The 27,092-nt window shown below is 50.3% G+C and overlaps 11 protein-coding genes across 11 annotated transcripts; 3 read left to right on the top strand and 8 right to left on the bottom strand.

Moving 5' to 3' along the window:
• Positions 1–150: 150 nt before the first annotated feature.
• N7455_006947 (uncharacterized protein) lies at positions 151–2,736 on the bottom strand (the record flags this gene model as incomplete). Its single annotated transcript, XM_065605465.1, has 2 exons — positions 151–2,040; positions 2,113–2,736. 2 exons carry the CDS (start codon positions 2,734–2,736, stop codon positions 151–153), a joined length of 2,514 nt encoding a protein of 837 aa, XP_065461319.1.
• Positions 2,737–3,538: 802 nt separating this feature from the next.
• N7455_006946 (uncharacterized protein) lies at positions 3,539–5,684 on the bottom strand (the record flags this gene model as incomplete). Its single annotated transcript, XM_040953625.2, has 2 exons — positions 3,539–5,247; positions 5,306–5,684. 2 exons carry the CDS (start codon positions 5,682–5,684, stop codon positions 3,539–3,541), a joined length of 2,088 nt encoding a protein of 695 aa, XP_040815907.2.
• A 580-nt stretch (positions 5,685–6,264) lies between these two features.
• Positions 6,265–7,168, bottom strand: N7455_006945 (uncharacterized protein; the record flags this gene model as incomplete). Its single annotated transcript, XM_040953516.2, has 4 exons — positions 6,265–6,630; positions 6,697–6,834; positions 6,887–6,915; positions 7,018–7,168. The coding sequence occupies 4 exons, from the start codon at positions 7,166–7,168 to the stop codon at positions 6,265–6,267; spliced, it is 684 nt and encodes a 227-aa protein (XP_040815889.2).
• Positions 7,169–7,951: 783 nt separating this feature from the next.
• Positions 7,952–10,472, bottom strand: N7455_006944 (uncharacterized protein; the record flags this gene model as incomplete). Its single annotated transcript, XM_040953617.2, has 7 exons — positions 7,952–8,058; positions 8,131–8,320; positions 8,377–8,766; positions 8,817–9,181; positions 9,234–9,345; positions 9,408–9,919; positions 9,971–10,472. 7 exons carry the CDS (start codon positions 10,470–10,472, stop codon positions 7,952–7,954), a joined length of 2,178 nt encoding a protein of 725 aa, XP_040816007.1.
• A 911-nt stretch (positions 10,473–11,383) lies between these two features.
• Positions 11,384–13,687, bottom strand: N7455_006943 (DNA-directed DNA polymerase IV; the record flags this gene model as incomplete). Its single annotated transcript, XM_040953550.2, has 4 exons — positions 11,384–12,568; positions 12,622–13,023; positions 13,071–13,243; positions 13,297–13,687. The coding sequence occupies 4 exons, from the start codon at positions 13,685–13,687 to the stop codon at positions 11,384–11,386; spliced, it is 2,151 nt and encodes a 716-aa protein (XP_040816093.2).
• Positions 13,688–14,346: 659 nt separating this feature from the next.
• On the top strand, positions 14,347–15,545 carry N7455_006942 (mitochondrial ATPase complex subunit ATP10; the record flags this gene model as incomplete). The annotated part of the gene is given in 3 exon segments (XM_065605464.1): positions 14,347–14,816; positions 14,908–15,124; positions 15,135–15,545. The coding sequence occupies 3 exon segments, from the start codon at positions 14,392–14,394 to the stop codon at positions 15,543–15,545; spliced, it is 1,053 nt and encodes a 350-aa protein (XP_065461318.1). The 5' UTR covers positions 14,347–14,391.
• A 312-nt stretch (positions 15,546–15,857) lies between these two features.
• N7455_006941 (putative vesicle transport v-SNARE protein Gos1) lies at positions 15,858–16,665 on the bottom strand (the record flags this gene model as incomplete). Its single annotated transcript, XM_040953495.2, has 3 exons — positions 15,858–16,361; positions 16,429–16,542; positions 16,600–16,665. The coding sequence occupies 3 exons, from the start codon at positions 16,663–16,665 to the stop codon at positions 15,858–15,860; spliced, it is 684 nt and encodes a 227-aa protein (XP_040816017.2).
• A 234-nt stretch (positions 16,666–16,899) lies between these two features.
• On the top strand, positions 16,900–18,128 carry N7455_006940 (60S ribosomal uL29 domain-containing protein). The gene is made up of 4 exons (XM_065605463.1): positions 16,900–17,033; positions 17,096–17,235; positions 17,465–17,690; positions 17,834–18,128. The coding sequence occupies exons 1-4, from the start codon at positions 17,031–17,033 to the stop codon at positions 17,837–17,839; spliced, it is 375 nt and encodes a 124-aa protein (XP_065461317.1). The 5' UTR covers positions 16,900–17,030; the 3' UTR covers positions 17,840–18,128.
• Positions 18,129–18,389: 261 nt separating this feature from the next.
• Positions 18,390–21,704, bottom strand: N7455_006939 (mediator of RNA polymerase II transcription subunit 16; the record flags this gene model as incomplete). The annotated part of the gene is made up of 10 exons (XM_065605462.1): positions 18,390–19,141; positions 19,204–19,335; positions 19,393–19,659; positions 19,717–19,827; positions 19,895–20,014; positions 20,075–20,294; positions 20,351–20,814; positions 20,870–21,113; positions 21,175–21,520; positions 21,574–21,704. 10 exons carry the CDS (start codon positions 21,702–21,704, stop codon positions 18,390–18,392), a joined length of 2,787 nt encoding a protein of 928 aa, XP_065461316.1.
• A 1,245-nt stretch (positions 21,705–22,949) lies between these two features.
• On the top strand, positions 22,950–24,709 carry N7455_006938 (putative SIR2 family histone deacetylase (Hst4); the record flags this gene model as incomplete). Its single annotated transcript, XM_040953607.2, has 2 exons — positions 22,950–23,286; positions 23,346–24,709. 2 exons carry the CDS (start codon positions 22,950–22,952, stop codon positions 24,707–24,709), a joined length of 1,701 nt encoding a protein of 566 aa, XP_040815864.2.
• A 706-nt stretch (positions 24,710–25,415) lies between these two features.
• cbfA (uncharacterized protein) lies at positions 25,416–26,828 on the bottom strand. The gene is made up of 3 exons (XM_040953659.2): positions 26,485–26,828; positions 26,219–26,352; positions 25,416–26,074 (listed from the first exon to the last, which is right to left on the bottom strand). Exons 1-3 carry the CDS (start codon positions 26,635–26,637, stop codon positions 25,543–25,545), a joined length of 819 nt encoding a protein of 272 aa, XP_040815955.2. The 5' UTR covers positions 26,638–26,828; the 3' UTR covers positions 25,416–25,542.
• Positions 26,829–27,092: the final 264 nt, after the last annotated feature.

The raw sequence follows: 27,092 nt of genomic DNA, 5'->3' as shown, positions 1-27,092 counted from the left end.
CACTGGGTATCATAATAATGTGGCCAAAGAGAAACGAATAAGAAAAAAAAAAAACAAAAAGAACGTGAATCCCGCTCAAATCAGGGATAAATCATGGTATATGGCATCATTCACTAGGCAGCGATGAGACGAGGAGAGAAGATAATCAAATCAAGCATCAAGCTCTCCCTCTAGCACTCTCCGTGCACCATCAAGACGACGCCGCAGCACACGCGCAGCTTTCAGATCTGGATCTTCAGACGTTGTGATTGCCTGCAGATCCATACAAACGTTACCCAGACTGGCGAACAGTGCTTCCAGCATCTGGGTGTCATCATCGTTGATGCCACCGACACTGGGGGTGCTGGATGCCGCGCGCACAGTCGAGACGAGGGACGAGACAAGAGAGTTTGGGGTTGCAGAACCAGCCGTAGCTGAGGATGAGCGGCCAGTATGTTTCTGGGGGGACAGGTTGTTCGGGTCCACTGGGTTGGCGTCGCCGTTGTGGCCGTATCGTGGTCCGCGTGGTGTTTCGGAGCGATCGCCCTCAATTTCAACCTCTTGGATAGGACTTGGCTGGTGGCTGTAGCCGTGAGAATGGGAATGGGAATGCGACTGGGAATGGCTATGGCTATGTCCATGTCGCAGCTCTGTCCAAGGATTAGTGTCGGAAACGCCAGGGGAGATGGATCGCGGGAACGCACCATGATTGAACCGTCGGTCCCAGTACATCACGCTGTCAATGCCGTCCTCGTCCTCGGGACGCTCGCCTTCGTTCGCGGTTGCGAAGGTTGCCACCGTCGAGACGGACATGTTGCTGTTGGTACGGGAGTGCCGGGCGTATGAGGGCCGGGTTGTCTCGACTGATCCGTTCGAGCTATTACTCACCCGACGGAGTTGCTGGGTGTAGTTGCCCAGTGCGCTATGCAAGATGAAATGCTCATAGTCGAACGCATCCTCGCGCATCTCGTGGGGCGTTGCATCCGTGTGCGAGGGCACGTCAGGGAAGGCTTCCATGTCGTTCTCGAAGTCATCGTCAAGCGGTTCACGCAAAATCTCATCCAGAGCTTCGCGGTCAACCTCATCAAAATCACCTTCTTCAGCATCTTCGTACATGGTCTCGGCGACAGATTGGTCGTCGGCATAGTCAGCAGGCTCATTGCCTTGCCAATTCCCGGCATATTTGGATGTATTCCCAGCAGCTCGCTCATCGGATCTACGCCGATCTTCCGCCGCTGCATCATTCGAGACATCCCGAGTGTTTTCAGAGCTGCCGTCGCGTCGGGGGTTCGAGCCACGACTGCTCTGATCATCTCTGAGCTCTAGCCCATTGGCATACCAGTGATCAGCGGCTGTCAATGGGCTGGGCGTGCGCAAGCTTTGCAAGCTACGCCGGCGAAGATTATCCTCCTGGGTCTTCACCTTGAGAGAAGAGATCTTGATGTGAAGACCCTTCATTTGATACTGGAGATCCCGCACCTGCAGCTGCGACTGCGCGCGGCTAGGGGGACCAAAGGAGCTGTAGACCGGGCTGAAACCATCCGGGCTTGATTTCGATCCCTCGTCCGAGGAGATGCCCAAGCCATGTGGCGAGTCCGGCGAACTGTCTTCGGTGGAAACAGGTGACTGCGCCATCTGGCCCTGGTCATTCAAACGTATCGGAGGCTGGATAGAAGAAACCGATGACCGGTGCGTCAGATACGCTCTGGTAGGTGCATATTGGAACGACCGATCATCAGTATGAAGGCTGGACGAAGTGCTTGCGCCCATCGCACTGACAGAACGCGACATGCGCTTGTTATCGTTCGAGAGGCTCGAATCAGACGGAATATTCGTCTCAGAGTGCACTCTCGAATGACGATTATTCGTCGTATCCTGCGACGCAATGAGCGACTGCCGTCGAAGCGAAGAGTTCTTAGGATCCGTGCGCGAAATCGACCGATACAGTCCGCCAACCGGCTGGTGCATACCCATCGGCTGGAAGCCCGAATTCGAGGGCGAGGGCGAGGCAGCGGTGCGCGGTGTCGTCGACCGAGCTCGAGTGAGATTGTTTTCCATGAGCTAGGAAACCAAACACGTTAGTATTACTCCCTAGCCAACCTACGGCACGCGCAAGACAGGACATCAACATACATTTAACCGTTTCTTCGCATTCTCCAGAATCCGCTCCGCCTCGCTGCTCAGTATCGCCGAAGAAAACTCCTCCCCGGGCCCCTTGCCCTCTGCAGCTGCAGACGCCACGGCATTGCTAGCCGGCACAGAAGAACCCCCTGCAGCTCCAACGACCGCGGTAGCTTGCGCTCTCGCGACCTCGGGGTGAACAGGGGATTCGTCGCGTCCATTATGCGCCTCAGACACATCCCTGGAAGCAGAAGCGCGTCTGCTCCCCGCACTGATTGTGGAATTGGAGCTACTCCATGTAGGATTATCCCTGTTCTGATCGTCGTGCTCATGCAGTAGCGGTGAGCTGGCCAGGTCTTGTTCGTCCGAATCGCCGAATCCCTCCGATCTCGTGGGCGAGAGCTCCTCGCCGATATCCGACAAACGGCGGCTGGCATTCACGTCGTCGTGTGTCCAGACATGGCGGGAAAAATTTTTCTTCTGCCGACTGGGTGCTGCCATGGAGGCATTGGGGTCTGATTGGCGGGAATTGAGATGCGACAAGTAGGCGATGTGCGGTGGGGAGGGAGTTTGAGATTGGCGATCGTCTTCGTACGGTAGGATCATATCCGGGTTTGATAGAGTGAGTGAGGGCATATTTTCTCTCTCTCTCAGGCCCTGGGGCCTGGGGGTTTGTCGTTGCAGAATGGGTAGAAGGAGAGAGAGAAAAAGGGTCGAAGTCGTAGATTCGACCCGTGTACGGGTTGGGTACCGTTACAGTTAGTTTCTCCCCTTAGATAGTTTAGCGTGCCCTGATCATTGCCTTATTTGGATATGTGGTTATGAAGATATTCCCAATTTTGTATCTTCCTACAGACTAAATAAGTAAATGGGGATTAGGCTTCAAACTACCCTTGCAATTATCGATAGTAGTAGTTTAAGTAGTATTAGGTATAAAACCAGCACTTGATAGATCAGATCAGGATTTTACTATGTACACCTCGACAGCAATAGGCTTTCTCGGGTTATAATAATAAAATTACCTAGGTAAATGTCTATGCTCTAATTTCTTTCTTTGATTAGGATTGTCTCACGCCAACTATTCCAAGTAATACGGTGTAGTCGAGACATAGCCCTTAAATGTGATATATACCTATGCACACTCCGTATAAGATGCATTGTTGCAGTAAGGATATGACGCAGACCCTTTTTATTGATTGTACTACATAATTACGGTCTTTGTTATGGTTAAAATAACAATGGACGAACCCCTGAGATCAGCCACCCGTATGGCTATGAGTTCCACATCGGTGGAGAAGCTAATTTCAGGCCATCCCAACCTTCATTAGAGGGAAAAAAGAGACAAAAGACAGGTGAAAAAAAGAGAAAAAAAAGAAAGGTATGCTTTTTTGTATACAACGTAATTACACATGCTATAATCCCGTAGAAACGCTTATATCTAGATCTTCGAAAGCAACAACTTCGCACCACTGCTAGTCGGGCTGGGCTTCGTCTTTCCATCCTTCTCCACGACCAACGCCGAGGCCTGCTCCAGCGCCTTCTTGTTCTTCTTCAGGGTCTTGAGCAGCTCGCTCTTCTTCTCAAAGTCCTCCGACTCGGCCAGAGCGACAATCACGAAGGGGTTAGCCCCCGTCGCCCAGTCCACGACCTCATCCTTGATCTGCGCGTACAGCACATCGTGGAAGTTCAACGCAGGCTCCACCTTCTCGACAGACTTCGAGGCCGGGTTGAATCGTCCACCCTGCACAAGAGACTTGAGAAGACGTCCCGCGTGTGCGGTATCGCGGGCCTCGGTGTGCGACTTGGCGGCCTCGGCCACGGCCGCGAGAGCGGCGGTCTTGTCACCATCGGCTTCGAACAGCACCTCGGAGAGGAACTGGCAGCCGAAGGTCGTCTCGAGGAGGGTAGAGGCGCGAGCAGCGATGAATTCGAGCAGTGTCGGCGAAGCGGCCTTGACGAGTTCCAGGCGGCGCATGGCCGGGTCTTTCTTGGAGGTTTCCTTGCGGACCTCACGGACTTCTTCAAGGACCGTTTGGTCGGCCTCGGGGAGGAGCCACTTGACACGTTCGCCGGCGAAGGGGTATAGCACAGCGATACGTGCAGTCAAGTCGTTGACCTGATAGCAGAGTTCCTCGTTGCGGGCCTCTTCAGCTTCGTTCTGGTTCAAAAGCTCGGGGAAGAAGGACTTGGCGCTGAGTTTTGTGTCATCAACGACCTCGTACGCGGCAAGGATAACTTGGTGACCGTAGACGTCGCCGGCCATGGCCTTGACGGTGTCGCGGAAGAATCGTAGAAGTAGCTTGCGGTCTTTAGCGTTGGAGTATGCGAGTGTCAGACACATTAAGCGGGAGCCGGACTTGGTGAAAGCCAAGTTCTTGACCAAGTCACCCTCTTCGTCACCCTTGAGCAGCTCGATAAACTCGTTCGCTTCGTTGCTGCCGGGTTTTGTGCAGAGGAAATATTGCAACATAGCATCGTGAAGCATAGTGAAACCGGTGCTCTTCTTCTGCACCAGCTGGTTAATCAGCTCGCGCAAGTAGTTCATAATCGGTCCACGCTTCTCCGGGTGGGCTTCGATGATCTTGGCGAGATCGGAAGTGGTGTCATTGTCATCTTGGAAAATGACAAACTCGGGACCGTACCACTCGCGGAGGAGTCTGTTCTTCTGTGCCTTGGTCGCAACTGTGCGGTAGATGTCGTCAAGAATCCATGAACCCTCGGGGTGGCGGATGAGACGTCTGACATGGCCGTAGAACTCTGGGATGATCAAATCGCGGGTCTCATCGTCTCCGTGGACAATCAACTTTCCAACCAAGAACTTGGCGTATCGACTTTGCGCCAGCTCCTTGTAAGTGCCCTTCAACTCGTGTGCGATCAGCTTGCGCTGCTCGAGGTTTCCGTACTTGAGAGCAGTCTGAATAACTCGCACCGAGTCGTGCTTGAAGACGAAGTCACGAACGCGGGTAGTGATGATCTCAAACAGCTCCTTGACAAGCTTCTTTCTCTGCTCCAGAGGCACGTGGGACTTGCGGCGCAACTGCTCCCACAACTTCTTGGAGCGGGCGACGGTATCGGCATTGGGCTTCGCGGCCTTGCGCTCCTGCTGGAGTGCTTTTTGCTTGATGTGGGATTCGCGAGAGTTGTTGTCTAAACGCGCAATAACGATTAGATGCGGCGCCACCAAGGAGGCAGAACTGAAACTTACTGTTGGGGTTGGGATTGGGGTTCTTTGGGGCCTCTCTCTGCTCTTCGTCATCCGCATCAGACTTCTTGTCTGACTTGGGCTTCTCCTCCTCCTCGCTCACATCGGGCATTTCATCGTCTGAAAGGGCATCAAGGGCATCAATGTCTTCGTCGGAAACATCGTCAATGTCAAAGTCATCGTCGTCCTCGGGTTCTTCCTTCTGAACCTTCTTCGAGGGCTTCTTGTCGCTCTTGCTGGATTTGGAATCCTTCTTAGAGTCCTTCTTAGATGAAGAGCTTGACTTCACGGACTTGGACTTCGATGCGGAGCCTTCCTTAGTCTTGCTCCGCTTGCCATTGCGCTCCTCGCTGCCGTCAACGGCACGCTTCAATCCAGCCATTATGAAAGATAATTTCTGTAGGCTGTAGGGTATCTCCAATTTGAAAAAAAAAAGTATTAAAACTGGGGTCTTTTCGAGCGGAGACTGCTCGATGTCCTGGTGGATAATTTTTTTTGATCGCAGGCGGAGGAAGTTTTTTTGCCGGCTGTTTGCACAGTTTGCACTGATAAGATATAACACAGCCCTGCCCAAGTGGACTGCGATTCCCAGCAGGCTCATACACATAGCAACCATATTAAAATAAATATTTCTACTGAATTTCTTACAGAAAATAAGATTGACTGGTATGTGGAGGCCCAAGGGCGTATTGCCATGGAAATTCTAGAATAAAATGTAGGATATTGTCTCTGAACGAAGCACAGATGGCTCGAGTCGCAACTCGATGGCAACAGATGTACAGAATGCTAATAAGTGACATGAGCCACCCAGACTCTCCAGGTACAAGACGATCCCTATTATCATCGACCAAGTCCCAAATTATATTGTCCCTTAAACGAGTGTGGCTTGCATCACCCGAAACAAACCCGAAACGCCGTAGAGAGAACCACAACGCATTAAACATATCTCATCATTCATCACTTCATGTCTCATCTGTGGGTGGCGGGGCAGATGGGGTCACTTTCACAGATGCCAGTTCTGATCCGCCGCCACTCTGGCCGCGCTTCCGGCCAGGAATGTGGAAGCCGAAGGACGAAGTGGAAGTCTTGGGGCCGGGTGTTTGCGCATCGTTGCTAGAGTCACCGAATCTGGAGAGGAAACCCTTCTTCTTAGGTTTCACCTCATCATTTAATCCTACTTCCTCGAAGGCTTCTTCCTCCATGATTTCAGACTTGGTGAGGCTATTGGAGTGAGTGCCCGACGGCGTTAACCGGGAGAATCGAGAGTCAAGAGAGGTTCGAGAAGGACCAGCATCGGGATGGATGATGGGTGAGCGCGCAGAGATATCCTAGATTGGAGGTTTAATGTCAGTTGGATTCATGCGGATCAGTTCGGATCGGTTCGCGGGGCATACAAATGATCGGCGGTAAGAGTCGAAGGACTCGCGAGAGATGGAGAAAGGCTCATTCTCATCAACGAGATCTCGATGATTGATGGGTTTGTTGGAACCCGGGTATCTGCGCCAAAAGCTCGACCGCTCTGGGGGAGAAGGCTATCCCGGTAATTAGCAGGTGTAACACATTTCCCGATCACACATCCTATACCGGAAGATAGACACCGCTGTCGTTGACCACTAAGGACCGAGATTAGCATTTGAAGAGAGTGAAGTCGCCAGAGCAGTCACAGCAGCCACAGTAGCCCCATCGGTCAAAGAAGTGCGGGGATTCAAACATACCACTCAATTTGTACTCGGTGGGTTCATCCTGGCTACTGCGGATCGGTATGGGCGCAGGGCGTTGATTTGGAGAGAGATGATTCTCATCCAAGATAGCAGGATCCCCATTGGGTTGAGGCTTTGGCCGTAGGAAGTTCCGAAATGGAGGCATGGTTGAGGAAGTAAAGTCTGGGGATTTTCCTTGTGAAAGGTCTGGGTTAGGGTCAAAGTCCCCATCACCCGATTCTTGAGCCTACGTCATCCAAGAAACCTATCCCATGGATGAAAATAAGAGTCAGCCAATAAGACTTGAATAAAATATCATAAAATACAAAGTACTAGATTGTATGATTTTATATGATTTTATATGGATATTTTTAACTCTTTGGCCCTGACCCTGACCCTGTCCCTGACCCGGTGACTTCGGCCCAACCTCGGTGCACATGCATATCGAACTCATCTCACTACCTAGGTACTTCTTCTATAAACACTACTTCTACTTCAGCAATGAAATAACATTTACTTTATACATTCAAGCCTAATCAATAAAGCTTTAAAGCTACAGATATCAGAAGAGAAAAAAACACCCTTCAACACCCACGAACACCCAATTAGAAAGATCAGAACATTCCACATCCATGGATTCCTCCGATGTTTTCTATCGCAGTTCGCTTGAAAATAGATCCACCTGCAAACAAACTCCATAAGCAAATCAGACCCAAGACCAGCCTCAATTCAGAAGTAAATCGAGGCTTGGACTGATACCATGCATTTCGCTATCGCTTTCGTAATGGCAAGTTTCACCAGCAATTGACCGACCCTATACCGACAACGCAAAGGACGAAAAAAAGGTGACTTGGACATTGTTTGTTGGTTCCTTTTTTTTCGAGGTTTTGTGCTTTTTGACTTTTTGTGGTGATTTGGTTTTCTTCTTGTTCGTTTTTGTTGTCAGAAGCTAAGTGGCATTGTTAGGCTCGAGGAGATTGGCACTGTGGTGGCAATCCAGGGAGCGCGAGTCGGATGGGTCGAAGACGGCGTTCTTGCGCTCTTCGATGAAGTAGGCTGTGCAGTACAGAATGTTAGTCAAGGAACTTCAGATATATGCAAATCATGATACAATGCGATGTGACGTACGGGTCAGTTGAATCATATCAAACCAGCGGACGGCGTGTTCATCGCTACCGTCAACTGCCTTCAGAATACCATTGTCCGGACGGAAAGTGGCCTTAGGAGGAATGTGGCGCATGCGCAAAAGCATCTCCAGGATGTCGGAGAAGCGGTCAGACTGGTTGAAGTAGTAGGGAGGACGCTTGTCAAGGGGCCACTGAATGAATTATTAGTATGAGATGCATCATGAAAGAGTACCCAAGATCCACTTACGCGCTGAGAAAAGTTCTCGTTGTCCCATGAACGGAACAGCCAGCAGGTGCGCTCCACGCAGTTCAGGAGGATAATAGCCACAATGAAAGTATCAAACCAGCCACACTTCTGGCGCTGAAGGAGTCGACGTTCCAAATCATTAATGACAAACTTGCTCAGCTGCGAGGCACGCTTCTCCATAGCGGCGCGCAACTGACTGCAGAGAAGTCCGTATGATTCTGGGTCAGACACCTCCTCGATGGGCAGACGGCCCTCATCCGATGGCTGAGAAAGAGAGTGTAACGAGTTCGGGGGCAGAGTAGGGTTGTAGTAAGTCTTCCAGGTGAGTTCTGTGTCGACGAGAATATGGGTCGCGACCCACAGCTCAAGCACACGTTCCAGAAGGATATCCTGCATCTATGTCAATACACGTTTCCATTTTGAATGTCACAACAACATACCTTCTTCCCCTGGCTAAGCTCAGCAGCGAGCAGCAAAGTGGGCTTCATGAAAGGCGAGGTCTCGCGCTCGTAAAAGTAAGAAGCGTTCTTCTTGATGTACATTTCCAACTTGGCTGGGATGTCATCCGAGTCTGCGTCCAGGAGGTAGACTTCTTGCGAGGGACCAGAGAACTGGTCATCACCAAGGGCCTGCAACTGGGGGTCAAGTGCCGATACTGAATTGCGGTGACCCTGCAGTCCACTGAAAGTCATGAAAGAGTTGCTCTCCTCAAAGTGAGTAACTTCAATGCGACCGGAATAGTGTTCAAACTTGATTTGGTTTTTAATGCTGTTAGTGTCATGGTAGGCAAGTGTGGAGTTGAGGTCTAGAGCCCGAGTCAGTATATCTTCGAAAGGAGCAAAATACAAACAACATACTAGCATTGTAGAGCTCAAACTCATCGGAAAGGCGGGTGCGCAAGCACGGGTGCTTCCATAAACGAGCACTCTCCACGCTAGCGCAAGTTGTGCAAGGGGTATCGCCAGAGCACTATCAGCATTCGTTAGTGAGGTTCACTTATTTCACACATCCCCATCTTCAAGAATACATACAGGTTTCTTTAGCATTCGGCAACGAAGGCATGCGCCCTTCTTCCGCACGTCTTGGACTTCACGGCGTCGCTCTGCAGTGAAACGTCCCCGCACCTTGGGCTTCATAGGCTTTGTTGAGTTACCAAACTCGTTCACAAACCCTTTTGCCTGGGTATTTGGGTTCATCGCAATAGGGCGGGGGTAAGATGCCGCACGCTGGGTGGCAGCAGTCAACGAGGGATCATGTTCTTGCAAGCTGTCGAAAAGAAGTTGCTCATGTGTGGACAGCTGCTGATTCCATTGGCCCAGCTTCATATCAGAGCTAAGGTTGTCACTGTCAAGGGACATTCCTTGAGGGACCATCTCGTTGGCGGAGGCCGCAATCATCGACAGCTGTGACTGGCGCGCATTAGAGGTAGATTCAGGCGACATGGACGCATCACCAAGAGGCGGAGACATGGATGCAGGGTGATCTCCCGTAGTGTGGCTTGGGAGGGCAGGAATACTAGGAGCGTTTGATGATTGGGGAGTTCCTGCAAATTGTTAGTGGAAGGTGTACAACAGTGAACAAAAGGAAAACATACCCTCAACATTTGCTGTACCCTCCATCTTGGAGTCAGGCCCTTGCGAGTGTCCCTGGAATCCCTCTGCTTCAAGCGCAGGGTCAACAATCACGGTCTTGCCTCCAGCTGTCACAGACTGAGTGTATCCAGGTCCGCGCTTGGTCACGTCCGAGGCGCCCACCTGTCGCGAGGCTTCGGCCAACACGTTGAGGCCGTCGAAATTCTGTCGGTTGGGAAATCCACCATCGGCAGACTTGCCTTTACTTCCAGAAGGGGAATCCTTGTTCGAATCACCGTCGGTCAAGTCGGGGAGTTCGTGGAGGCGCAACAACACGCGTTGGCGGTCGCGTAGGGGGATCGCCTGACATTTTTTTACCAGATGGTTGGTAAGGCTATCAATGCGACCCTTGGGGAATACTTCGCCGCAGGCTTTGCACGTATGTTGGTAGCGATTGCTCGCGTCTTCCAGCTTGGGACCCCGGTGGAAGAACTCGAGGATGAGTTGGTTGGGTTTGCGACCCATTGTGGGGGTGGCTGTGGACGTGTTTTTAGGAGGTTTCCACGTGTCAATTAGAGGTCTAGTGACAGTAAATAGTCAACCAGAACAATCAACGTGTCGCTCGCTCAGAATAAGGTGTGTGTCCCACCAAGCTGATATGTCTGTGGACTCGGATTAGCAAACGTGGAATGTGGGATGTGGGAGAAAAATCACGCACACAGTCACTGGGGACTGGGAGGCCCAGGCTGTGGAACCTCAGATAGAAGCAATAGCCTCAAAAGAGACTCGAAACGGAACAAAAAAAAACAAATCTCAAGATGATTGAATCGACGATGTGCGGGCAAAACCCAGGGCAGTAGAGGGCGGTCTGGGAATCGCAAGGGGAGGAACACGCGATGGAGGCTTCACCGCACGAAAGGCGGTGATGTCTTCAAGGCGGTAGGGGAAAGGCGGTGATGAAAGAAGAAGAAGAATGCCTCAATATCAACTTGGATATGAAACGAGGGAAAGGATGAGTTGTTATGGGATGGGGTTGAGGAAGAGGAAAGGTGAGTACTGGAGGGAGAGGAATTCTTAGTCACTTTGTGCCACTGTGACTGCCTCTCCCTCTCTCTCTCTCTGAATCTCTCTCTCTCACCTTCTGTATGGAAACTCTATGTATGGGGCAGTTATGCAAGCTGTATCATTTCTTTTTCTTTTTTCTTTTTTTAGAGGCTGGTAATATGTATTTACTTGATACACAGCAATACAAATAATTAGTATACATAATATCCCTACTCGTAGAAAAACTGTCAATCCAAAGATATCGTCATTCCCGTGCCTATATTTCGGTGCTTCCCCCCGGGGCCGAAAACCTCACTTACCCCATATTTTATGTAGCCAGTACTAACAACACTAAGAATATTGTTATCTGCGCATTTCATCCTCCGTGTGCATCAACAGATCCGGTGCTCGGGAGGTCGCCAGGGCACACCCAACACAGCAAAAATCCGACGCTCATCCCGGCCCTCAACCAGCCGCCCCCCATTCAGTTTCACCTGCTGGTTCCGAAGAACATCCGCATATAGACCTTTTTGATTCAAGCACATGCCTTTCTTCCGTGCCAGCAATCTCATACTGCGGTTGAATATATCATTCCCCGTGAAGTATATCAACGCCGCCCCGATCTCCGCATCCGGAACGAACAGCAAATCAATCCGACGCCACAGGGTGGTGCCAGGTAAAGCTGATGCGCCGTGCCACTTAGACCCATCCTGATGCGACGAGATGGCAAGGCTAGCCTGAAGAAAGCCACTATTGAACAATCTGGGGATAACAAGACCGAGCATCATGGTGCGAATTTGCTCCAGCGTGGCACCAGGTTTGGTGATCAGGCAGTCCACGTCCCCGCAGGTGAGTGCCCCGCGGCGGTAAGAGCCCCCGATGATCACCTGCATATCCCTGTCCACGGCCTGCACCGCCTTTCGCACGATCGCGCCGTGGGCTTCGACCTCCTTGCGGGGGATTCGTTGCGCGAAGTCGCTGTGACGTTCCACCCCAATACGCTGCTGCTTAGTCAATGGAGCCCTTTCCAATAAATCCTTCAGAGATGTATAGCCCTGTGCGACCCATTTGGAGGCCTGGGGAAGGCCAGCACCATAGACGCCGAGAAATTCTTTGATTATCAAGTCTTCTCGGGTATGATTCGCATTTTCGAGACGACCAAGGCGGTTAGTCAAGACAATTTCTTCGATTTTATCACCCAACCGCTCTCCAATACCAGGGATGGCCCGAGCCTGTGCTCGTGTAGCAATCTTGTTCGGTTGCTTTCGCAAAGCGTTGATGGCTTTGCGATAGGCCATAACCCGCCACTGGTCTGCAGTCTGGGTATAGTATTCCAGCATTTGCTGTAGTACCTCGATGGTTCTGCTGTTCGGGTTGTCAAGTTTCGTGTCCGGATCGAACTTCTGCATACAGGCGAACCCTTTGGTCCAGTCAGACTTGTCTTTGCCTTTGCCCTCTCCAGCGTCATTTTTCCGAGTCTTCCAACTTGACTTTGACTCCTCCCCTGAGCTCGAGGTTTCGATATCGGAGGCATCAGCAGCAGATTCGTCAATCGGAAATTCAAGTGGGTCCAGAGGCTAATTATAAAGATTAGTCGTGTGAGCTTTCACTGACAAAGAAGATGTTTTACCAGATGACTTGTGGCTTTAGCCTCATCTATTATATCATCCAGTGCATCCCGCTCCCATCTTCCTCTTTTACACGCTTCTTCAGTTGCAGCTTCAGGGGCCGGTTCAGAGAACACGGCATCGGGCACACTTTCAGGCACGGTTTCTGGGAATTTCTTTGGCAGGAGATTTGGCGTCGGTTCGTCGACTGGAGACAAACAACGTTCTGGGGACTGGTTCTTCTCCCGCCGCGGTGGTTTCAATGGAAGAGAATCAGGGGGAGGCGGTGCTGCGACTGGAGACTTCTCCTTCTCGGCGGTCGTTGGGGTTCCATTGACACGAAAGCGGAGGTGTGAGGTATCAAGAACAGAACGAAACTGGATACATTCGGATGGATAGGATTCATTGACAAGAGCAACACTCGTCTGCAACAGTTAATACTGAAGTCTGAATATCTTACGAATGAACTGACCGGCAAATTGTCAAGTTTGAGGTAGCCAAGGAGATCACTTGATAGCAAGCCTTTGTCCATAATCACATGAGTAACATCCGTGGCCCAATTTCGACTCCATCGCGCACCATAATCTTGCGCTCGTTGAATGCGCAATCGTCGGAATGGAGATATATCGTTGTTTGGGAAGAAGACTGGAATTGAGAGTTCAGTGAGAGTAAGCTGTGAGAAATCTAAGAATACTTACAAAAGATCAATCCCTTGAATATCTGCTGGTCATCTGGGATTATCTTAGCATTATTGGTCTTCCTTTTCTTTTGGGGAGGCCCTCCGGTCTTGATGGTAGGTATAGTTCCAGTCGTGCGAGGGCGGTTCGTAAGAGCAGGTTTGGGCACAGCGACCGGACTGCTTCTCTTGCTTTGAAGGTCACACTCAGATATAGGGTCCGAATTTGCTCGAGGAAGTGGGATACGCTCCGAGGAAAGAGCGACTTTCTTTGGATTGGGTTTGTCAAGTTCTTTGTCTGCAAAAGTTAAGGAACTCCCCCACCTCTCATCCTCTTCATCTGGATCATCTGGATCATCCAGCCGGTCAAGAGTCGCAAAAAAGCTCTTTTTAGTCGGAAATAGGTCCTTCATGGTACCTAGATAGGCTAGTCCGGTTTCCAATGGAGGGGCAGGTGCCTGGGCGAGGGATGGTTCATTATATAGGTGCCTGGAGTCACTGTGGGACACCCATTGATGACTCGTATAATCTTTGTTCGAGAGAAAAGAAAGGGTATTGGTCCGAAACTTCCTTGGGCCAATTTGGATGAGCCGTGGACCCCGGACGCCAGACGCCAGACGCGATTGACCGGCGCGAAATGGGCGCCAGATCATGTGATCCAGTCCAGAATGAAAGTTACAAGAATAGTCGGCCGCTTATGCGGCCTTGTGGTGTCTTTTCAGTGGTCTTTTGGATGCTCTTTTGAGGTGTAAACGAAGGCGATAAAAAGAGGCATACTTTGTGCAAGAGACTTTGCTGTGCATACTATGTATAACCTTCGATTCACTGGATAGAGTGACCTTATAGTTAGAAATATCTAATCCAGATTTGAGAATTGCATAAGACCTAGATATTACATACTATATCTATATATCGTCGCTCTACAACCTATATTCTACTCTATATTGATCCCAATAACGATAGAACTAGCATCGACAATTATTCCCAAAGTGGAAATATCGTGTCATGTGACCCTCGATTTCCATGGAAGATGAAATGCGCGAGCAACCTTGGAAGCAATAATCTCACAACCCACCACCGTATACACAGCCCGTTGACTGATAGACAGTCAGCCAATATGTGGAAATCCACCCTCCCCACCTTGTTGGCCGACCTCCCCCTTCTGCAGACCGGCCGCTGTCTAAGCTGCCAATTCCGCAACCCAGCAACTCTCTCGCAGCTACGGACCAAACCCTTTTCTCTGCGCCAATATTCCAGCAAGGCTGAGAAATCTATCGACACAAAAGAGGCTGCGCCTGTGAAACGAAACATAAGAAACGAGGCACACCGCCTATCGACTGCCATTGAATTCAAACAGAACCAGCCCCAGGATGGACCTCAGCCCGGCGACGCAGACTTCGTCCCTCCAAGTCTGGACCGTCCCATTGGTAGCCCGCAAGCACCATTGGAAGGACAGAACACAGGTATTGACTCGCGGTCGATGCGCCAGCGGCGTGACGACTTCACCAACTATGACCGACACATCAAGCGGCGCAAGGAATTGTACGATCTTACCTCTTCCTCTTCCTCTCGCACCCCAGGATAGAGCCCAAATATGATAACAATAGTGCTAATAAACAATCGCAACCCATAGGACAAAACAAGTCGCCAAGCCTTATTTCCGCGAATGGTCCAATCTTCGCTTCGCCGAGGGCAAAACCTTTGTCTCAAACCCACGGCTCTTCAAAGCAGACAGAGCTCTCTACTTCCCCAACATGCATGGCGTAACTCTGGCGGCCCCCAAAGACCCCCCAGAACACGACGACCCAGCTGCGCGGCAGCATCTCCGTCGTAAACTTGTTCTCAAGCATGTGGGCCGAGAGCCAAGTTGTGACGTTTACGGGACAGGAGCAGAATCCGGGACTTGCGGAGGCGATAGCCAGCGGCGGAAGACTAGTGCAGAGGATTGATATCAATCTCGAGGAGAACCGGCTGAAGGCGTTTCTGGTGAAGACGTTCATGTGGCGGATGCGCCAGAAACTGCCCAAGGAGCAGCATTCGCGCTACTTCCTTGTGCAGAAGGGTTTCGACCAAGCACTCAAGGAAACCATTGGCATGATGAACTCCAAGGTCGGTTATGTCTACCTGGTTGATTCCGAGTGTCGCATTCGCTGGGCGGGGAGTGGACCGGCTGATAAGTCTGAGTTGGAGGGACTTAATGCTGGTTTGCGGAAGCTTATTGAAGAGAAGAAGACTGCTCTCCGAGCGCAGGACCCGTCTCGCAAGTATTGATTGAGGCCGCGGGTGATAAGGATTACCTGAACTGGAGCCTTGGATGTGATTTTATTCCGCTCTCGGTTGAATTTGTACATACAATAGAGAATCTGTATAATAGAAAATATAACAAATAGGCGCCTTCAAGACCCTTTCGCGAGAATTATCATCGATTCTGTCGCATCCCCCATCAAGGGGGACTCGAAACATGCCCAAACCCAAACGCCTTCGACAAAAGAAATCCACTCGCTGGAGAGCAGCAATCGGCACAAGAACAATACGGCGGCGGTGCAACTGACCTGCCGCCAGAGAGAGCTTCGCATCCATAGTTTATCGGAAGAACAGCAGCATCAAAAAGCAGAACCCAATGAAGCACCCGAGGATAATAGCATCCCGCCTCTTCTTGTTTCCAATCTTGCCAATGAGATAGTTCATGCCAGGGACATTGCCAGCAGCACCGACAATGCGGCGATTAATGTTAGCAATTGTCTCACTCTGCACACCAAAGTTCTCGTTGATGGCATACGCCTGGCTTAGCACGCCGTCCATCATGCTGTGGCTGTTCTCAATTCGGCCTCGCTCTTCGAGCATGTACTCGGCCTCGGCGGCGGCGGGGTTGGATGCGCGATAGGAGCTGATATCTGAACGGACATTGGAGAGTAGGTTTGCGCGGTCGCGCGATTCAGATATGGCTGCGGTCAGACGTTGGAGCTCACGGCGGTGGTCTTGCAGTACTTCGCGGTGGCGGGAGACATTGTTCTGTTTTAGGGCGGAGGAGGTGAGGGTAGCTTCGGAGTCGAGGAGACGGGATAGTTGGGCGATGACAGACTCGCGCTGTACGAAAATCAATTAGCTGTCGGTGCCTTTTTTTTTTTTGTTGAATATTGGTGGATAGACGTACTCTTTCGAGGAGGTCTTTCAACTGCGATTCAAGCCGCAGCTCTTCCTCGGTAGGTGATTGTGGAGGTTTGGTAATTGAGGCAAATTGTGAATAAGTGTGGAAAAGGTTCTCGGTCTATCGGTGCGTCAGTTAACATTGGTATAGAACTCCTGGTGAGATAATGGTTGGTACCTGAGTTTCAAGTGACCGTGCTTGTTGCCGGAGTTGTGTCCAGCCGGAACTAGTTGAGGATGCCATAGCAGGCAGGAATTATATGGAATGTGGATATTAAGTCACTGGGGAAGTCTGATCTGTTTAGGAGTTCTTCTCAGACCAACAAGTCAACCAGTGCAAGGGCCGAGTTGCTACCTGCTTGTCTACGTAAGTGCCAGCCCATGACGGGGTAAAAGGTGCTAACCGAATACAGTAAAGTTATGCCCCAGGGCCCAGGCATCAACCAGCCAGAAACTTCAGGCACCAAATTTAGGCATTAGTGCCACCGTGATCACGTGCACCCGCTAAAGTCACAAATTCGCTTAGCCCTAGTCCCACAACCAGTCGCAAATTGACCCTCGGACATCTTCAATTCTCAACGTCGACAACCCACACAATTCAACGCCACCATGGTATGTCGCGCTGTGCAAAGGCTCTGATATCAAAATGCTGATGAATCGCTCTTTTTTTGCAGTCGTCCAAGGTCAAGGCTGGTCAGCTCTGGGGCAAGAACAAGGATGAGCTCGCCACACAGCTCGAGGAGTTGAAGTTGGAGCTTAACCAGCTCCGCGTTCAGAAGATCTCTTCCGGCGCTTCCTCCAAGACTCAGAGAATGTGCGTATCCGACACCCCCGATATTTGATTTTTTGTGCGGATGGAATTTGAAGATTTGCGGGATGGGAACGATCGAACCCGGGAAACACAACATACAAGAGGAGGACTACGCCAGCATTCAATCAAGCGATCGATGAGGAAGAGAGGGATTATACGATCTGGCACAAAGCGCACGATACTGGGGGTCATCAATTTTCGAGATTTGATGCTGACTGGAATTTTTTTTTAGCGGCGAGGTTCGCAAGTCGATCGCTCGTGTTCTCACCGTCATCAACGCCAACCAGCGCGCTCAGCTGCGTCTGTTCTACAAGAACAAGAAGTACCTCCCGCTCGACCTCCGCCCCAAGCTCACCCGTGAGATTCGCCGCCGTCTCACCAAGCACGAGCGTACCCAGACCACCGACAAGCTCCGCAAGCGTGCCATCCACTTCCCCCAGCGGAAGTACGCCGTTAAGGTATGATACTCACCGACAATCCTGGGCGGGGAAAAGGTGGAATGAGGGTTCATGGATGTCCATCTTTGCCCTCTCCACTAAAACCTCACCCATCAAACGAGACGAATTAGCGGAACACAATACTGACGGTTTATTTGTTGCAGGCTTAAACGCAGAACTTGTTCGGATATGGAGTTTTGTGGGAAGACGTTGCTGGCCTTGGACATGAGCAGGACGTGACTGTGGATCCGAATGCTTGTGTAGGGGTCGGTTTTCTCTTTTTTTTACATCCAAAAAATGGAATTTGATTATGTATCTAAATAGGATGCAAATCGACTCTTGACATGACATGATTTTAGACATTCTCCAGGCTTCCTTGCTCTTGCTTTCATGTACGACCAGCGAAGATATCACATGGATATGTATCGTCTGCCAGGACTCGATGATATATATTTCTACAAATATACATATCTTGAGTGGTCTGCATTTTCAGTCTACATGACTCAAGTACACAGCAAAAAAATAATGACCAACTAAGAATATCTTGCTATGATCACCAAACAAATCTAGATGCAAGACATCCTAGTACCCCCAATAAGTACGCCTAAGATTTAAAAACAACCAACGTACCCTCACGTCCTAGATCAACCAACCCCACACCACCTTGAGTCAAAACCAGAATGCGAGCCATGGTATCCAATTTCAGCATTGACTGATGTCCTAAGCCTGGCTAACCCTGTTGCTACTGCCATTCGTACTCGCAGTCCTAGCCCCAAGATCCCCAGTATCCGTCTCAAGAACCCACATCCCCCCGCAAAGACAAGACCGCAACAGCCCCAGCTTAGCAATCATCTTAAACGACAGAAGCGACCGGGGCAGATTCGTATCACCAGAGACCTCACAGCATCGCGCACACCTGCGCTTCTTCAACGGCGCCACGCGACCATCATTCCCCAACGGCAACGGCGGACGCAGCGGACATTTCTTGAGGATATCGACCTCACGCTGTTTACGGTACAACGCCGTGCGTCGATCATTCCCAAAACCAAGCCAGCTATAGTCCCCAAGGTAGATCGCCCTGCGATTGATTTCGGATTTGAGCGCGGGGACTGTCTGTCGGAGGAGGGTGGCCACGGCTGTAGTGAGGACTGGCGGGATGCGCGCATTAACGAGCAGTTCCTTTTCCGGGCCTGGTCTTTCGGCGTCGCCGAAGCCAGCGCCTTGGTAGGCATGTTTCACGGCTGAGTCGACCCCTGCCAAGAATTTCTCGTAGACGTCGATCCGTACCGGTGATGATTCTAGTGTTTGGCAGATCTCTGTGTAGTAGATTCGGGAGTCGCCTACGAGGGAGGCGGGGTTTGCGCTTGCGAAGCCGGCATGCACGCCGCGGAGGCCTCGGCAGATGAAGCGGAGGAAGGCGCGCGACATGCTTGAGAGGAGAATTAGGAGGGGAAGGGAGGATGAGTTTTTCACTGTGAATATGGTGAGATGGGGGAACCTTGAAGTTAGAGTTTGTTATGGGGAGGTCCCTTACATTTCTGTGTGAATGCTTCTGGGTCATGGTAGACATCTTCGAATTCATCGGCCAGGTCGAAGATTTCGTTTAGAAGAAAGTGAGAGAAGTCTAATGTCCATTTGGTGTTGCCCAATACCATGCGGAGAACATCTTTTGTTTCAATTAGCAACGGGCCACGGTGATTCAATTGCCTTTCTTTGAACTTACCTGGATCATGCGATTCGGTCTGTCCCCCTTTATTATACTGGAAGAAATATGCAAATAGAACCGAGGCATGTCTGAGTTGAAGGCTTGCCCACGGCACAGCCGATGAGAGGTTGCGCTGCTTGAGTCTCCCTTTGAAGCCCAGTCCGGCCTGTAAGCTGAGACAACGAGGTATGTAAGGATGGCTCATGAGTTTGTCCTGTTCGGCTGTGAAATTGCAATTAACCGGTAGTGCACGATACACCTCGCTGATGAATGTGGTTTGAGCCTCTTTGGAGGTCGTCAGCGTCTTGGTAATATTACTGCGAAGGTCTTCAGAGTACTCACCCGGTGAGAGCTGCCCGAGAGCAACCACGAGTATGTCATCTGTATTGTAATCAACTCCACAGCCTCGACTGAATGCCAATGTCAAGGCCGCGATGGCCGCAGAGAAATTGTCTACATGTCTCGGTCAGTATTGTCCTTCCATGCAGGTGACCTGATAGGTGATTTTGAAAACACATACTCTCGTCATAGAGACCCTCTGTGGATCCAAACGAATGCTCCATCACCCTCAATTGCATATGTCCGTCAATATCCAGCGTAACGGCAACGCAAGCGTTAGGAGAGAAAGCAATGTGAAGACCTGGTCCATGTCAGTTCTAGTCATGCCTCTGAAAGCAAGATCGGTTAGTTCCGGGCATACCTGATGTTTCGAGTGGGTACTGGAACCCAGCCTGAGCCAGGCATGTCACTGTGGTTGAATCGTCAAGGCCGTTCAAAACGGTCATTGTCCGTGTGTCGTAGCATGTTATTGAGCTGTCGTCATGACTGACAGCCAAAACCGTCCCATGCTCTACTAAATCGACCGAGACAATATATTTATCACAATACACATCCTCCAACCTGCGCAGTTCCATTTTGGGCTGAGGATAGGTCAGTCTCGATTTCACACGAAAGTAAAACTCCGAGGATTTCACACCTTTGCTTGAGCATTGCTCTTTTTTGACGTCACTTCGTCAAACTTGGGATGGAGGATCTGCGGTGCAGATTCCAAATGCCACCTGACAATCACACTAGGCGGTCCTTGCTGGTCTGGATAGTCATGTATGGCATGGAGAGGCTTCGATAAGACAGCCAGGATCCAAGGATTGGCAGTGGACCCCGCGGGGCTATCAAACTGTCCCGGCATGATCTCTAGTCGTGTCAACGAGTATACCGAGTTCAAAAACGGCAAAGACTGATCGGAGTGGTCGGGCCCCCGATTGATGTTCAATATATTGCTGGGCATGTCGACCTTACAGTGGATTAAACGGAAGGTGGGGATAGGGAATTGGCCAGGCGGTTTTCCCTGTGCCGGTTCCCATTGTGACGGGTTCCAGCTGATGTGTACTCTATAAAGACACATTTTCTGGCATGCAGAATAGGTGGAGAGAAGGATCCCAGCTGTTTTAATACGTCAGTGACGGCGGGAAATGGAGCTTTGACTGAACGGCAATACCTTGTGTTGCGGTCATGGATGCATGTGTTAATAGTCGGTCCGAGTACCCTGTGTTCTTCAGTTCAGCTGGCAGCTCGGCCCATTTGCTGTCAGGGTTTTGATATATCAGCTTGATCTGGCCGGCTCTGGTCACACATATCAATGCGCCTTTGTTGGCCGGGTGAAATGGCCCGACGGGGCGTCGACGGAAAGGCGAGTATGCCCATCGACCATTCACCCTGGCTGCTTGGTGAAATGCGTGCACCTATATTACCATGTTAGAGTCCTTTCACTTCTATCTTGATGGACAATGGGTAGGGACGTACATAACGCTGGGAGTTCAGCCACATCATTCCAACGACCTGGCTACCATCATCGCCGGAGTCAAATGAGGCCTGACGCAAGCCTGTGATGCTGTTCACTGCAATGGAAATGGAATATATTGATATGCGACCAGAACAGTCGACAACGGCAAGTTCCGAACCGGTCTCATTCCATGATAGATGGGCCAGTTGGTTGCCATTATGGGCCTCCAATACTGGAGCCAAAGATGACTCTTCCCCGAGCACCCATTTGCCATCTGATGGACGGCACTGGAGATGACGGACAATAACCCGGAGTCCGTCTGGGGAAATAGATGCAATACATCCCATCCGAGACCAGGCGATTTTCCTAAAAGGTTATTAGTCTTGGAATGTGGATATGGGGCATTCCTCCAAGCTTACTGGCAGCACCCTAATAGACGCATTTCATCTAGGCATTGTGCTAGACCTTTGATTGGGGAGGCGGCGGGCAAGCCTAGCTCCAAGGAGTTGGGTTCTCCAAAGAGATCATCCACATTGATACCGTCCTCCATGATCAAGGGCATAATATTTGTCGGACGACTTGTCAAGTATGTTTGATAATCAGGGAATCACTACAGCAGCATCGCTTCATAGAGTTCCCCGGGACCATTGAATATCAGATGGCTTTATTATTATTTGGTCAAGAAGGGGGGGCCAAGGGGATCCCCGAGATCGGCGGCTAATGTTCGAGGAGATGTCACAAACAGCAGCAGCGATGTCACAGTCAATGCAGGAATTCCCAACTTCAATATGAGGGGGACCATAGACCAAATCCAGATGTTCCTATGCCGTCAGCGCCTGGACCTCCAGGGACCAGTGGATTTCCCAATGATGCTGCTTAGTCAGGACTCGTGACATCCATGGATAGATCAGGTGATGGGTAGCCCTGCCAACGACAGCTGACCAATCAGAGGAATATCATGTGACCCACTATCGAACAGAGCGAATCACCACGGAGCCCTTGAACCGTCAAAACATGGAAAATAGCGAAATAGCACAATAGCACAATAGCACCGGGAAAAGGCCGAAGGAAAAATAGGAAGCAAAATAGGGAAAAAATATAAGAATAATACGAAAAGCACAATAGGAAGTATTCAGATGTCCCTATTAGGGTATGAAAGGGCAATAGACTATTATCAAACCCCCTTACAAAGTACCATCCATCAATGGGAGTTTCAAGAGTATCAAAGAAGCTATTACTGGACCAATTTCCCTCTTTATTCCGAAGTATATGCGTAGCAGTCTTAAACCCACAACCGTTCGCATCAAAACAACATCGAGTCCCACCCTTTTCCTGATCACTCGGTTCGGTCAAGTCAATTTACTTCTTCCAACATTCCTAACGGAAATCCCATACCTTCACCCAAAACAAAGGGTGTTTTTTCCTGCGGGCCCTTTTTTTAAATTCTTTTTTTTCTCCGGCCCATAGAACCCTGAAGTGCACGAGTTTCATTAATGCCCTTCCCCCCCCAACGCTGACCTCATCGTCAACTTTCTCCAGCGCTACAACTTTCTACCTACAACTACTCCTACTCTCTTGTCTACCCTTTCTCCCATCTATCTCAAGGTCTCACACGTCATTGATCGTTATTGGTCTTTATTCCACCAGACACATATGATTTCTCTTTTCGAGGTTTTCCACGGTCTGTGAGCAATTAGGAGATACCACCCGGTTCTTTTCGCCCCGATTCCCCCTGGGGGTGAACATTCTCCTACGCTGTTACACCTTTCAGCCCATTCGCAACTCCCACACAGCCATGGGTGATTACAATGTAGATTTTTCATCCGATTCGGAGTTGAGCTCCGTGCCTCCATCACCAACATTAGCAGCGCAGTCATCACCAGAGCCTGCAGAGCGATACCCAACGCCTTCATCCCAAGAGGGAGCTGAGTCTGCTGAGGGTTCTGCACGCCAAGCCCGTCCCGCAAAGAGGAGACGCAACCCCCTACCAAAGGAACGGACTACTCAATATCTCGATCTGTCCAGATCTCTCTATGAACAAAATAATCAACACTATTTGCTCGTTCAAACTCTGCGTCATCAAAAGGATATTGTCGTCATCGCCGGCGCTGGCATTTCCACGGCTGCGGGTAGTAAGTTTCTGCTTTTGGATTCTGCCATATTCGAACCCAACTCTTAACTCTACACATAGTTCCGGACTTCCGTTCCACAGATGGTCTCTTCAAATCATTGCAGAAGAAACACAACTTGAAAGCTTCCGGCAAGCTTCTCTTCGATGCTGCTGTCTATCAGGATGACGCATTGACCGCCCCCTTCCACGAAATGGTCCGGTCGCTGTCGGAAGAAGTTGCCAATATCAAACCTACCGCCTTCCACCAAATGCTCGCCCGATTAGGCATCGAGTCTCGCCTCAAGCGACTCTACACCCAAAACATTGACGGCATTGAGACCTCTATGGGGCCACTGGCAACTGAGGTCCCGCTTAATGTCAAGGGTAGTTGGCCGGTCACTATTCAACTGCACGGCAGTATTGAGAAGATGGTATGCCAGAAGTGTCGCTACCTCGCCGACTTCAACCCCGATATCTTTACCAAAGCCGACCCACCCGCTTGCGACGATTGTGTTGAGCACGACGAAGTCCGCCAAGCCAGCGGTCAACGGAGTCACGGAATCGGCCGCATGCGCCCGCGCATCGTCCTCTACAATGAACACAACCCCGACGAAGAAGCAATCACCTCCGTGATGAACGCCGATATCAAGTCCCGCCCTCGCGTCCTGATTGTCGCCGGGACCAGCTTGAAGATCCCCGGGGTCCGCCGACTCGTCAAGAGCTTGTGCACAATGATCCGTAGTCGCAAGGATGGTGTCACAATGTTCATCAACAATGAACCACCAAGCGGCAAAGAATTTGACAACTGCTTTGACTTGATCATCAAGGGGTCATGCGATGAAGTTGCACGCCAGGTGAATCTGAAATCATGGGAGTCGGAGGACATTACCCCGTGCGTGTACGAATCCTCGCCCGAGCCCATTTCCCATGGGTTCAATTCCAACGACGTTTCCGTCGTCGTCACGCCCAAAAAGAGACCTCGTGCAGATACTGGTCTCGCCACACCTTCTTCCAGTCACGACGAGAAGCCGACGAAGAAGCCTGCTACCAAAGCTACCAAAATCAAGCTCGAGAACCCGGCAAGCAATGGCCGATCCATCCAAGACATTATCAAGAAAGAAAAGCCTACTGCTCGCAAGCCTACCTCCAAGTTCGTCACCAAGCCCGCCCCCAATCCTCGTCCCAAGAAGGCTGCAACAACCACCGCCTCGAAAAAACGTGGCGTGTCTGTCGCCCCGGTCAAGAAAATCACCTCGTTCAGCCGTGTTACGAAAACCTCTCAATCCGCTGGCAAGTTCGGTACAAAGGCCGACGGCAAAGCTATGCAACCGGTCCCAGCGGGCGCCTCGAGGAACAATGGTCCTCTGCCAAAAACAGAGCAATCCGAGAAAGCAGACGGCATACTCAACACAGAGTCTCTTCCTCAGCCAGTGGCTTCCTCCTGACTCTTTTATGTTCCGGTCATAGTATTGATATTCTATTCTATGTTGACTGCAAGTTCATGACATGATGCATGGTTCCCAAATGGCGTCCTTGGTGTTCTTTTTTTTCATTTCTCTTTCCAGTGCTACCTTCTATTTCTCACCTATGTTTATATACTTCCTTTTCGTGGACTGTATTCTTACTTGCATCACCTGCGTTTGCTTTGGGTTGATGATTGTTGCTTTCCTCTTTTCGAAAGATACCATTGATAGATCACGGTTTCTAGCATGGGTTGGCTCAGGCGTTTTTCGGGAAAGAAGCTGGCTTGTTCCAGTGTGATGGGGTTCCTTGCTTTCAATTATTATTCTATTCTTATTTTCACATGTGCACTCATGTCAATCTGCATGGGTGTTCATCTTTGGATTATCTAAATAAGATATTCCAGACTTTAGTCCCTCCTCATACAATTTGTTAGGTGCTGTCCCGTTTAATACTTATTTCCTTGTTCTCTGAGATATAATTTTGTCTCTCTTTCTTGTTCCTGTAATTTTTGTTGTAGAGCATTGGGGGGTTGACATATATTATTTATTCGAAACTCCTAGCTGTGCAACTGTACTATATATATATCGAAGATTGATATAATATATTTTAGCCTTCGTCTACGTTTGCCTATTTATTGTATTCGCTATATCCAAGTATCTATCAATAGAGCGCAGCATAAAATCCATTCGTCATTATGTGTATAGTACAGCAGAAACATCCTTTTCTTTTGCCAGTCAACCTCACCCGATTCCATCTAGCATGAGTCCTCTTTGGCTCGTCTACCTATAAATCACCTTGACATGGCCTAGACAATTTAGCCCAATCCAAGATCATCCCGCAACTGACTACCAGGCCCATCCTCATCTTCGTCCGTCTCATCAGCATCAGGATCATAAGGCCCCCTTTTCGCACCAGGCTCACGATCCAGATCCTCCACATGTTCAAGGTTATCCTCACGCGGAGCATGTTCCTCCTCCTCTTCATCCTCCTCACTCTCATCGTCTTCTTCCTCTTCCTCTTCGACCTCTTCCTCTTGAGTCTCGTCTCCATCATCCCCAGCAGGCGGACCAACAGCTACCTCCACCTCTCCGTCCCGCTTTAGCCTTTTCGCGGGGTTATCAAGCATCTCAACATCACCATTGCCCTGAGTCGCGCCCTCGTCTAACGCATCCTGTGTCGAGCCATTCTCATCAACCTTCTTCGGCTTGCGTTTCCCAGCTTTGATTTCAGTATACGCCTCCAGTTCCTGCTCGAGACGGCCGCGGAAAGAGTCGAGTTCTAGCTCGGAGAGGGCGTTAAAGACGTCTGATGGGGCAATCGTGCGTTTGAGGGTTGCATCGTTGGCACTAAGGTTTTATCAAGGTTAGTTCGATATACGATGTATAATGCCAAGGGACAGAGTAGAACGAATCGAGATTTACCATCCCATATCTTGGACTGGAGGACTCGAATGCAAAGGCCGAAGGCAGCGGGGGGAGGGTAAAACATACTGTGAAGACAGATAGGAAACAAACACCGTAGCAGCCTTCTGCATAGCCAACACAGCGTCCTTCTGGATTGTCGTATTCGGCGGGAGAACCGACTTGGCAAGACGAATCGTCAGTGAGCGTGGTAGGAGATAGTCCTACGGATTACCGGGGAGAGCGTTAGCCTGGCCTGGTTTTCTTGTTTCGCATGCCGTATACGAATGAGTTCATTGATACGATATCATCCTGCAATATGCAAGTGCATGGTCATGTCTCTGTCTTTGTCTTACCTCGACACTCGCACCTGCTTCGGCCCGAGCCTTCAACTGCTGCTCCGTCGCAAAGACGGGCTTGTCAGTCTGCGGTGCTGGAGGCGACTGCTGGAGCAGGGAGTCATCAGGATCAGCGGGCGTCACCGAGGAGGTGGATTTGCGAGGTGGCATTTTTGTAGGTTTGGAGCGGATAGGTGCCTTCGTGCTGGTTGCGCGGATTAAGGGATCGGGGGGTTGACAATTCGGGCCCCCCTCGGATATTGAATCGAGTCAAGGCCTGGTTGATTCTTTATGTAAAGGACCTTGGGGTTGTATTCGTGTTTGAGCTGTGGTCATAGGCTTTGGAGATGGGACGACGTTCGAGGGTTGCAAGGAAGACGCGCGAACGCGTTGGATTTCTCGATGCGCGAGTGTGGGGGCTTGGCGGTGATGTCTACTCTACTTCGACATGATTTCTATTTCTACCTTTATTTCTACAATAATATGTAGTACGATCTACAATTTTGGTTGGTTTATTTGGAAAAGAGACATTTTACTAATGTTTTTATACCACTGAAATTGAGATCAAACCTAGGGAAGGATGGAATGCCGACATAAAACGCCCACTTTTTGGTATCCAGAAAGAT

This window comes from Penicillium solitum (assembly GCF_028829755.1).
Source record: "Penicillium solitum strain IBT 25940 chromosome Unknown utg000004l_segment0_segment0, whole genome shotgun sequence".
Classification (NCBI taxonomy): Eukaryota; Fungi; Ascomycota; class Eurotiomycetes; order Eurotiales; family Aspergillaceae; genus Penicillium; species Penicillium solitum.
The sequence above is the reverse complement of the archived record's forward strand: the minus strand, read 5'-3'. Positions and strand labels throughout refer to the sequence as shown.

Excerpts from the sequence above, each read along its gene's own strand:
- cbfA (XM_040953659.2), bottom strand. The coding sequence starts at position 26,637 with ATGCCACCTCGCAAATCCACCTCCTCGGTGACGCCCGCTGATCCTGAT. Across the intron at positions 26,353-26,484 it reads AAGCAGGTGCGAGTGTCGAG|GACTATCTCCTACCACGCTC; the intron begins GTAAGACAAAGA and ends GGTAATCCGTAG. Across the intron at positions 26,075-26,218 it reads GTTTCCTATCTGTCTTCACA|TGCCAACGATGCAACCCTCA; the intron begins GTATGTTTTACC and ends ATAAAACCTTAG.
- N7455_006940 (XM_065605463.1), top strand. Across the intron at positions 17,236-17,464 it reads TCCTCCAAGACTCAGAGAAT|CGGCGAGGTTCGCAAGTCGA; the intron begins GTGCGTATCCGA and ends ATTTTTTTTTAG.